Source organism: Vulpes vulpes, chromosome 14 (genome assembly GCF_048418805.1).
Source record: "Vulpes vulpes isolate BD-2025 chromosome 14, VulVul3, whole genome shotgun sequence".
Taxonomy (NCBI): Eukaryota; Metazoa; Chordata; class Mammalia; order Carnivora; family Canidae; genus Vulpes; species Vulpes vulpes.
In genome coordinates this window covers 80,851,328-80,863,195 of record NC_132793.1, presented here as the reverse complement: position 1 = coordinate 80,863,195, position 11,868 = coordinate 80,851,328, and the positions used below count along the sequence as shown (strand labels likewise).

General features: G+C 40.6%; 1 protein-coding gene across 3 annotated transcripts in view; it reads right to left on the bottom strand.

The window, feature by feature from the left end:
• Window positions 1–7,259: 7,259 nt before the first annotated feature.
• Window positions 7,260–11,868, bottom strand: part of OCA2 (OCA2 melanosomal transmembrane protein) — a 391,444-nt gene continuing 386,835 nt past the window's right edge. For all 3 annotated transcript variants that reach the window (XM_025982265.2, XM_072737021.1, XM_072737020.1), the window contains one exon: window positions 7,260–8,369. In XM_025982265.2, the coding sequence (XP_025838050.1) occupies window positions 8,285–8,369 (85 nt within the window). In that variant the 3' untranslated portion in view covers window positions 7,260–8,284. The remainder of the gene's footprint in view (window positions 8,370–11,868) is intronic.

Genomic DNA, 11,868 nt, shown 5'->3' with positions numbered 1-11,868 from the left:
AATCCCTATCACTTAAGAAAATTTTAATAGAAAAACCAATCACTGTGAAGACTGGGAAGTCCCTGCCTGCTCATCATATAAGCTGTTCTATGATAATATGCCCCTGAGCCTCAGTCCACATTTTAGTTTGAGTGTTCCAGGTTTGCAAACTTCTTGGTGTGTGCACAGCAAACTTTTACTAATTACTACTATTGACACTGACTACAAAGAAAAGCATTTCTTGTTCTGATAACTGAGTTTTCTCCTTTCAAAACAACCCCAACCTCAAATCATCCATTCGATGATTACTTCCCACTAAAAACAGCAGATCCATCCTTTTTAAGCACTCTGATTTTTGGAACTGGGGCATTTTCCCTATTGCTATAACCTAAACAAAATCAGTCTCCTTACTTGCCTAGTTCTTGTCTTTGACACAGAAATGGAGACAGCAACATGTTTATAAGACAGCTGCGATGTGACACTCCTCCTGTCAAAATTCTCCATTTATATCTACTTTTTTCTTTCAATGAACAAATATCTACAGTCTTCTTGGCCTACAGTCCTGCAGGGCCAGAGCCTGGGTTCCTTTTCCCCTAGCTCACTCTGCTGGTACAATGACACCCCAGCATGTCCCTGCCTTGGGGGTCTCACTTCTTGAGTACTGTGCTGTGCTCCATCTTCAGACCCCTCTATGGCTGATATCACTTATGTTTCTGTTCAGATGTTCTGTCTGCAACTAGCCTATCTAAAACTACAACTGTATTTGTCTTCCCAGAACTCACCATTGCCTGACATATTTATTTAATCTATTCCATGCACCAGCTCAAGTCAGGCAGAGTGGTGACAATGACAGAAGGACCCGGGACCCCTGCTGGGGAGTAATGTTACAAGAGAATTTGATTATATAAAGTTGAACAAAAGCATCAAACCTATTTGTAGTTACCACCAGTGGGGAAGGAGAGTGTTTTTGGGAGGGCAACAGAGAAGAGTTTTGGGTGATATTCAGTATTTTTTTCAAGTTAACTGGTTAGTGCATACACAGATACTCATATTTTTTTTAATTTCTGTATGCCTGAAGTATTTGTTATAATAAGAAGAGAGTAAAGTGGAGAAAAGAAAGTATAAATGGTATAGACAAAAATTGTTTCAAAAAGTTTTAAAAATGGCATGGGAGCTGAAGGAAGACGATGATTTTTAAAATGGGATTAAATATAAATCCCATGTAGTTAGAATTTTTTTAAATTTTTTTTTTATTTGTTTATGATAGTCAGAGAGAGATAGAGAGAGGCAGAGACATAGGCAGAAGGAGAAGCAGGCTCCGTGCACCGGGAGCCCAACGTGGGATTCGATCCCGGGTCTCCAGGATTGCGCCCTGGGCCAAAGGCAGGCGCCAAACCGCTGCGCCACCCAGGGATCCCTAGAATTTTTTATTCATTCATTCACTTGCTATTTCATCTCTAGGATCCGGAGAAGTTGTCCAAAGCATAAAAACATTAAGTAAATACAGGTTTTTCCGCTATCCAAAAGCAGAGCATTCCTATGAAAACTTTCATTAGCCAAAATGACATAAAATGATGAAGCAATTACCATTAATTTATATGGAAAATATTTTAAGCATACTCAGGCCCAAAAAATAATCTCTTCAGGTTTTTCTGGTACCTTAGGATACATCTTGTTAACAGATGCATGAAATGAATCAAGACAAAGCACAGATTCTCACAGACACAGTTCAAAGTTATGGTGGCTTGATGCTGAGACCTTGGGTACAGTTCCTAGACTAGGAGCTTGTAGGGCCACCTTGCTGCTCAGGCCATGCACTCTCTAACAGCTCCCAGACAAACCAACACTGAATGCCATTTTTGCTTTTCACCCTTCCTTGTAAAAGCAAAAATCCTCTTCAGATTTCCTTTAGTTACCAAAAACAGGTACCAATGTAGGTCTTTTGTAAAAGTGCCTAATGAGAACTTTCAAAAAGCAGGGCACACTTGTATCTTCAAATGAATGAATGAGTGAATGAATGAAATCTACAAAATCACTTTTGTATGTGGGTGGGAATGATATGGTAAATGATGCAGAGAACAGTTTCTCATCAGAAACAGTGAAATTCCTGTGAGAAATGAGGGTTACAGGATTCAAAGCAAATGTGGAAGGATTGACCTTTGATGAGGTCACTGTTCTTATTTTATAAAGTAAGACAGAATGTTTGGGTCCAGATGCAGACTTGTAAAGTTACTGAAGACAGTGTTCTTCTCTGAGTGCTTCTATGCTTCTATGTTCTCAATGAAGTGAAATTGGGGGTGGGGACAAATGAAGTGTGAGGGCCTGGAGGAAAGGAAATGTGAAATCCTGGAGGTGTGAAATCCTGGAGGAAAGGAAGTAGAGGAAGGTGAACTTCCTGAGCTGCATCGCCTCCATCTGACCCACAGGCCTATCTCTCATTTCTCCACCCTGCTCCATGCTAGAAGCTGGCCCACATGGACAGTATAAATGGTTTTCCACACCCTGTAATTCTCACTGGATTCAGACAATGGGAATCATTGGCAGGAGCTAGAATACAGGGAGATTGAAATCAGTATTTGTTTTCCTAATTCCCTCCTGCAAGGACTAGTGGTCAGGCTGCAGCCCTTGACCACAAGCCATAGGCCTCTTGGGAAGCCATTTTCACATAGCTTTAGGAGTGACAATGCTATCAACTTGTCATCAACCCCAGGCACTTCTTTCCTCTTTGTAGTTTCTTAACACTGCACCCATACTTTGCAAATAGTACTTTTATCAAACTATTTTCATGTTTTGCAATTTGATTGTACTCTCTATTCCCTACCTAATCTATAAACTGAGCAGCCCCAGGAAATAACCTCCCAAAATGAGAATTGGAATTATTTTCCTCATATCTCTGAGGAAGGCAGGAATAACTCTTGTTCCAGGGGAGAATGGGACCAAGGCTACTCACAGCTACAACAGCAACACTGTCACTGAAAGTCAGAGGGAAGACAAAACATTGGATTCCAATTGGCTATGGTGCTTAATCACCAAGGTGTATGGGGTCACCTGGGGCTTTTCCTGAGAGCCCTGGAGACCATAAACAGGGTCAGGACAAAAATTGAAAGCTGTGGGTATATATCCAGTTGAGAACATGAGTGGTTGATCAGAAAACTTTAAAGGCAGCTTGGAAGTAATCCAGCAGATCTGGCTGAGGCCTGGACCTAGACTTGACTATGAAGATTGGTAAGGATGCTGGAGGGAAGAGAGCAGAACTGTGACAGTGGGGTGTGGGCCTATGATCAGACTCAAACGTGACTGAGAAGTTTAATTCCTAAATTCTCCTGAGTTCCCCCTCAGTAATAAACAGGAGAGCAGCCTTTCTTGACTAACAGCCATTTCATGCCTGTACCTGAGTCAGCTGCCTCTTAAACTGATGTGGATTTGCCTCAAGACTTATGTCCAATACCCTCTTTTCTCTAGGAGTCTTACAAGATATCAGTATGTTTTGGATAGAAAAGTAGAAAGCCTACTTCAAGACAAACTATCCTGTCTATTGAAAATGTTATAGAATTCCACCATTCTGTCTAGGGAGCATGTAAAGGATAGAAATATATAGCTGTCACACCAGGGAGGATGAAATATAAGGCTTTAATGGGCCAAATTCTTGAGTCAGTGCACTCACCTAGAATTTGAAATTTCAATATGTTGGCTTGAGCACTTGGAAGAGGCATCAGTTCTATGCACAACTGGTTAATCCTTGGCATACAGACAAAGGAGTCCAAAGGCTCAGATTGATCATTCATGACCTACCCAGCTTGCCCCAAGTACTCCCTGCAAGAGAACTCATTGGTCACTTCCTTCCTCAGAGCATAACAAGAGCATGTGGAGGAGGCCATCAGTGTCCTTGGAAACCCCGGGGATGACTCTCCTCTGAAGACTGTTGATGATAGTAGGGGTCACAATAATTGAATTGAGTCTTTTTTTTTTTTTTTTTCCAGTTGGGATGATGGAATCCCAAGACAGGAGAAGCCAAGGAAGTGCTTCATTGCTGCAATTAGGTGGGCACAGTTTCCACTGTAAGCTTCAGAGATCTATACTAAAAGGCAAATTGATCATAGAATACATGGTAGTGAATTATATGAGCATCTTCTCATATGAAACTGGAAAAAATCTTCTTCCCTATCTTAGCTCAAGGATCACAAGAAGGATTAATGACTTCAGCTACTTCCCAGACCTAAATGTGTTCCTTGAAAGGAGGCTATGTCTCTTTGAGACAGAACCCTGCAGAACAGGCAAGGATGTGTTTAGGGCTCTCCCCTCATACTTTCCTCAAAAGAATGCGGTGAAACAGCATAAGATATTTGTAGCCATTTATTATTTATTTATTTTAAAAGATTTTATTTATTTATTCATAGAGACAGAGAGAGAGAGAGAGAGAGAGAGAGAGAGAGGCAGAGACACAGGCAGAGGGAAAAGCAGGCTCCATGCAGGGAGCCCAGCGTGGGACTCCTAGGTCTCCAGGATCACACCCCAAGCTGCAGGCAACACTAAACCGTTGCACCACCGGGGCTGCCCATCTGTGGCCATTTATTAGGGGACTTGTGTTATTGGTGAAAAGAATAACCTAGATCTACATCTGTAGGTGTTAATTTTCTACAATCTTCAGTGACCCAAATGCCCCTCTGATTCACAAAGTAGAGACCTATGGAGGGCAAGTGGTAGATGCATTCTGGAGCTAATTCTATACAATAGTTGATCCTGTAAAATGGTAAACCCATCCTGTTATTTCTCCAGCTCCAGGATGAGTCCTGGGATACATACGTCAACTGTCAGAATCTCCAAGTTTGTTCCCTATTATGTTAGAAAGTTTCCCCATTCATACCAAGATGGTAAAAAGAAAGAAATGTAACATCCTGATATAAATGGCAGAGTGTCTCTGCAAAGTGATAGACAAATTGTTGCACTAATCATACATAGACAAAATGCAATTCTTCTTGGTCTACTTTTGATTTTTTTAAGGCAACATAGATTGGAGAAGCTGCTTTAACCCTACTGAGGCTCCCTGGTCTGAGGAGGACCAAAGCAAGCAAAAGTCCTTCAGAAGGGCCAGGATGTAGTGCGAGCTGCCCTGCTACTTGGGCCTTCTGCCATGGTATACACATTGAGGGGAGATGTTAGCAAACCTTCACGTGAGAATCACAGTACAGACACTGAGAACTTGGATAAAATCCCTGCCTTTCTATTCTGACTACTCATCACTAAAAGCAACTTCTGGCTGCCACTGGGCCCTGGTGCATGTTGAGGACCTGATTGTGGGAAATAGTGTGACCAGGCAAGTTGAGCTGTGCATCATAAACCAAGTGCCATCTGACCAATTGATCCATAAAGTTGATCTTCTGTTATGTGGCAGTGGAAACTGGGCCCAAGCGTGTCTGGGAGGCACATAAATTGCAGGAAGAAATTGCTCAGATTGCCATGGCAGTTGTGTCTGTTGCTTTGCCACCTCTCTCTCCACCCATGCCTGCATGTGGCCTTGGGAGTATATCTGGAGCAAGGCACCTGTCAAAGGTAATATACAACTACTAATGCAGGTTCAGAATCCTCATATGTATCAGAAGACTAAATAGATTTTCATCTTGATTTTCATGGTAAGTTCATACAATAAAAGCATTCCTTTATGGTCTTGTGACCCTGAGGGGCTTATGCATGAGGTATCAGAACAACTCTAACAAGGATAACTGACTTGTGGTCCAACATTTATAAGAAAGCTGCAGTTTGTCCCTTCAATGTTGTCTTTTCATATCATGGTGAAACAGGGTTTAATAAGCATTGGATTATTTACCTATTAATTCTGGGACAGTATCAGGAGGGAATATAGACAAACTTGCATTGTTCCTGATCACAGGAAAGCTGATGGCACTTTCAATGTCTTCTGTATTGCAGATGTGAACTTTTCATTTGCCAAAGAGCAAAGTTGGTGGATGAAGTAGTGTATCTTTCATCTGCTCCTCCAAACCCACTTCCATGCTACTTGTCCTACTCTGTGTCCACAGAAGCTGACCTATATAAACAACATCAACAGTTCCTCTCCACTTCTGGCTTCTGGCTGGCTTCAGCCAACTGGAAGGACATTGGAAATTACAGGAAGGAAAGGGAGTTAAAAGGGAGAACAGTGGCAGTTTATTTAAGAGTGGTTTTAAATTTAGAGCAGATAAAAAACTGATAAGGCAAGTTAGCAAAGGGGAGGTGCTGATGAACTAGAGACATTAATGGGGATGTGTGTTTGGGTGGTGATATGGAGTTGAAGACCAGAAATGTCAGAGAGAGACATATGAGATGAAGAATTCAAGGGCCAGTTACCAGGGACTAAGTTCAAATGTAATGAGGCCTGAATGTTGAATGGGGAATGCTGAGAAGGTGAGGGGGTAAGGAGGAGTGGAAGAAATGAGTCAGGAGCCAAAGGTATTTAAGAATGAGAAGGAGTGACTGATGACTGAAGGTGGCATCAATGAAAAGAGGTGGGAGGTGGAGAGATGGAGGCTGCTGCATCATGGGGAGATGTTGAAGAAGAGCAAGAGCCATGAATTAGAAGCAGCAGCTAGGCACAAGGCAAGTACCAACACTACCACTAGGCATGGAAATATGTGAGAGAAGAAAAGACAATACCTTTTAGTGAAAGTCTCTGGGGACATCTAGGCACCAGTAAGGCAACGTGAAAAGGGAACATAGCTAGAACAGCTGTCAGGCCTTCTTCCCTGGAAGGAGGTGGGTGGGGGCCCCTTTGGAGCACTAAGTCAGGTGTACATAGCAGCTTTCGGTACCAAGACCAGATTTTAAAACAAATTGGAGCTTCATGTCACCTTTGCAGTCAAAGAATTCAAAGATAGCTCATGAAGGGCATATTCTCAAAAACTCCCCACCTTTCAGAATAGACACAGGTTGCCATTTAACAAATATAGATTCTAAACTGTAGAAAGAGCACATTCATCCTGAGAGTGCCAGGGAGAGAAATACAACTAGAAAGGTCTCCTATTTTCCAGTATTTAGTGCCCTGGGGATCTTAAACCTTTTGAAATCAGATGTTATATATAACTACCACTTCTGAGCAGAGTCCCCAGTAAACATTTTCATCTCAAGAAATCACACACAGTAAATCAAAAACTGAAGAAGAGGTAGGTTGTCTGGGGTCTAGCAAAGGTACTGATCAAGCAAAGTAGATGAGACTTCAGCTAAAAATTGGCACTCCCTCTTGCTCTTTGCTCTCATTATCTTTATATCACATGTAACTTACCACAAAAGAACAGCACGTATTCTTTTATTTTATTTAAATTCAATTAGCCAACATATAGTACATCATTAATTTCAAAAGAACAGCATTTAATAAACATTAACTGAACCACTGGAGTCCTGTGCAGAGTGCAGAGCTGGGCGTATTAACCACAATTTTATATAATCAATGGAAGTAGCATGTACCACCTTCAAAACTGAAGATTACTATTCTAGGCTGCTAAATATGTAAAATATTATTTAAAAAGCACTTATGACTTTCTTACAAGTCAAATTTCTGCCCTTGTAAATTTTTTTTAAAGATTTCATTTAGCTTTTTGAGAGAGAGCACAAGCAGGGGGAGGGACAAAGGGAGAGGGTGAAGCAGACTCCCCACTGAGCAAAGAGCTCCAACCCAGGACCCTGAGATTATGACCTGAGCCGGAAGGCAGATACTTAACCCAATGAGTTACCCAGGTGCCCCCTGCACTTGTAATTAATGACTTAAAAACTCCATTGAAAAACATAAATGGATAGAATGCAATTTTACATAATGTAAACTACTAAAAAACTAGGATACTAACAAATTCTAAACCTTTTGTCAAGACGGTTTATTTTCTTTGATACATAAAATGTTTCTTTAAAAATTGTCTTCCTTTTCCCAGGAAGAATGTGTATTGGAGAGTATACAATCTGAATGCTGATTATTTTAACATGAAAAGTGATTACATGAAAAAATTCTAGAAGGCCTAGGAAACTGACAGTTAAACAGCACAGCCATTTAGGTAGACTACTGCATTGTGTCTTTTCTTACAGAGCATAGCAAGATGTGTTTTGAAATATACATATTTTCCTATAGTGGAGTCTTTAGTAAGTTATTTTGTATGTTCCATGATTTTCCAGCATTCATCTGAATGGGTGTGGATGCCAAAGATCTCCACCGCAAAGCACGCTCATGGTAAACACCTTTTCTTCTCCCAAAAGTGGTCTTGGGGCAGTTTTCTATTGATGTTGATGATGGGTCAAGTTTCCCCTAATCTTCAAACGATGTAATCTGTTAATTCCATCCCATCACAACATGAGCAAAAAGGAGGTAACACATCCCAACTGTGCAGGAGACGACCATCATTGGGAAGCCCAACCTGAAATACAAAGAAAAGTGGATTGTAGTGTCTGGTATCTGACAAGTACTATAAAATCTAGACTCATTATGACATTTGTCATCACATCATTATATTTGTCATCTCTGCATCATCTTCCAATTGTCCTTCTGAGAAAGCTCGTTTCCCAGAAAGGTCGTATTTCATAGACCTCTGAAGTTCCTAATACTTCAAACTGAAGAGAGCTTCAGAGGTAGGATTAGGAAGTAATATCTAGTTTTAGGAAAGAACAGGAATTTCTTAAGTAGTCAGTGAAATGCAAGATGTGTATAGGTATGCACAAATACAAAGGAGTCATGAGAAGATGAAAGCTTCCCTCATTATATGCTTCCCACAAATCCCTAGCCTGGCTAATAAATCCCAAACAATTTCCACTTCACATTTGGAATTCATACTTTGCAGACATTGCTCCATGCTGCATTGTCACTGGAGGAAATTACTGCAAAGATGAAAGTTTTTATCCCAAAAAGCCTTCAAAATTCACTGGCAAGAGCCTAGTTTTTGATAGTGATAATAATAATGATTATGACATTCTTCCTTTCCCCGGCCATGGGCATGGGGAGTGGCTACTCAGGAAGAGCCACAGCAAGCTCTCCCCACAAAGCTGTAATTTTAACATGGAAACTGCATCCACAAATGAAATAGTTCCTTAAATTCTAAACCAGAATTGCACTTTTCAGGATGGTGGTAGCTTCTCTTTGGACCACATTTCTTTTACAGAACAGAAAACCAAAACAACAGATTTCAGTAAAACTATCTAGATTTCTTGAGATTAGTAAACTTAGTTTTTTTAAAATAGCTGAACATGTTTGCAATTAAATTGGTCAGCCTTGATAACTGAATTCTGGAAAAATACCCCCCAGGAAAAGTGTCTGATCAACTCCAGGCATCACAGATCTCATCACAAGCTTTCAAATAGACGTAAAACCTTCTTGACACTATATGAGATTGTGTGACATTGCATCAGTGTCAAGTAAGATGCTGAATACTTCAACCTGGGTGCTGGGACACCTGGCTATGTTTCAGAAACAAATCTACCTGCAAGGGATGGATTCCACAAAAAGAAGACATTACTCTTGGGGAGTCCAAGCTGAGGAAATTCCTCATAGATGGTTCTGCTGTGCTTCTAAATGGGATTTACTGGTGTCTCAAAGATGGAACCAATCCCAAGAAGGAGCATTGCCTAGAGATTGGTGCAAGCATTCTGACACCATCAGAAAAATGACTGTTCACTTAGCGTCTAAACTCTGTAGACATCCTCACACAGATGACCTCATCAACTGTTCACATCGCCTTTGAGATTGGTATCATCACACCCACTGTACAGATGGGATTTGGAAAAGGAAGCAGACTTATCCAGGTAACTTGGCAAATCTGCTGTGGTGTAGACAATCAAACCCCATAAGTCTAAGTCTAGAATCCATGCTTTTTTTTTTTTTTTTTAAAGAGTAACATTTTTTTTTAAAATTTTTATTTATTTATGATAGTCACAGAGAGAGAGAGAGGCAGAGACACAGGCAGAGGGAGAAGCAGGCTCCATGCACCGGGAGCCCGACGTGGGATTCGATCCCGGGTCTCCAGGATCGCGCCCTGGGCCAAAGGCAGGCGCCAAACCGCTGCGCCACCCAGGGATCCCTAGAATCCATGCTTTTAACCACTATACATTCTGCTTCCCTGTGGGCATAAGTAAACCATACAATGACAATATAACACTCAGAAGTAAGTGAACATCTGCTATATGCTAAGGGTTTCATTGATATAGACATTGATACTTCCCAAACACAATAAGGCAAGTCATACATGTTATCCCTATTTTATAGAAGAAACTGAAGCTTAAAAATATTAAGGAATTTTACAAAGTATGCCAACACTAAAATGCAGATGATATTTTGGCATATTCTCTGGCTTCAAAACTTGTATATATTCCTACCACAACACATTAGTTAAGGGCCTTGCTCTTGTCCAGCTTCATGATGTTGGGCATCTCCATGACTCAACTTCTTTATTTTTGAAATGTGGGTAATAATAGTACCTAGTTACTAAGGTTACTACAAGGATTATATAAGTTCACCCCTGTAAATCCCTTAGACCAGTGTGTCTGGTCACAATGAGCCACCAGAACAGAGACTGACAAGACACCCCTTTGTGCTCATTTAACATGACAGCAAGCCTCAGACAAGGTATCCAGGACTACAGTGGAGACATTTTAGTGTTCACTGAACTTCAGGAAAATAGATCAACCTAAGTCTATTCTAATACCACCTACTGTGTCCTAATTAAGGAACTCCCAAGGTACAAACTCCAGCCTAACCATTGTGAAGAGAGAGACAGAGACAGAAACAGAGAGAAACAGACAGAAATAGAGAGACAGGTGAGACAAAAAGAGAGAGAGAAGGGAGAAAAGGAATAGGAGAAGTGAGAGAGGTAAAGAAGGGAAGATGGAGAGACAGAAGACAGAAAAGATTTACATCAGATGCCAGCTCTAGTATTTTAGATGCCAGCTCCATCATTCGCTAGGTGGGTTATGAATGCCAAGAAAAATAATACTCACAAAGGTATTTGTATGTGCTATAATATCCTTGACCCCATAAAAGTTCATAGACTAAGGATTCTATGAATGAAAAATGTGCTTTTCCAGTCCAAAGAGAATTCACCTAGGTAAACTGCCCCTTTTTATAGATCAAGAAATAATAAACTACAGCCCCCAGGCCAATAATGGCCCCCTGCCTAGGCCAAATAAAGTTTTTGCAAATAACTTTATTTTGTAAATAAAGTTTTATTGGAACACATTCTCTCCCATTCATTTACTTATCATCAATGGCTGCTCTACCATCTAGGGTGGCTGTGTCTGCCACAGCCAGAACAGTTGAGTAGTTGTGACAGAGACCACATGGTCCACAAAAGCCTGAAAGATTTACTATGTGACCCTTTACAAAAGATGTCTGCCATCCCTATTACAGCAAAAGACACTTAGTCCTGGAGAAGGTGAAGAAACATTCAAATGTTCTTGTCAGCTCCCACTCAAAATAAAAGGTAGGCCCAAACCATTAGCCAAGAGAAAGGTACTGTGCGCCACTATGTAATTTCACATTTCTAGTGCTACATATTAAAAAGAGTAAAATGAAACAAATGAAAATAAATTTAATAATTTATTTTATTTAATCTAACATATTCAAATTATTATTTTAACATATAATCAACATAAAATCTCTAATGGGATATTTTACATTCATTTTTTATAGTAAATCTTCAAAATCCAGGGTAGGTTTTCTATTCACAGAATACCTTACTTTAACATGCCATATTTCAAGGCTCAATTGTGCCAGTGACTGGAGGCTGTGTGGTCCAGCACAGCTCTAGGAGTCTCACAACTTCCGGCTAGAAAATGTGAAAATCCAGATTGATGACCTTGAGTAAATGCAGGGGATGCTGGCTCTGGACGGAGCTTTCAGAGAGAATATGCTGGAATGAGTCCTTCACA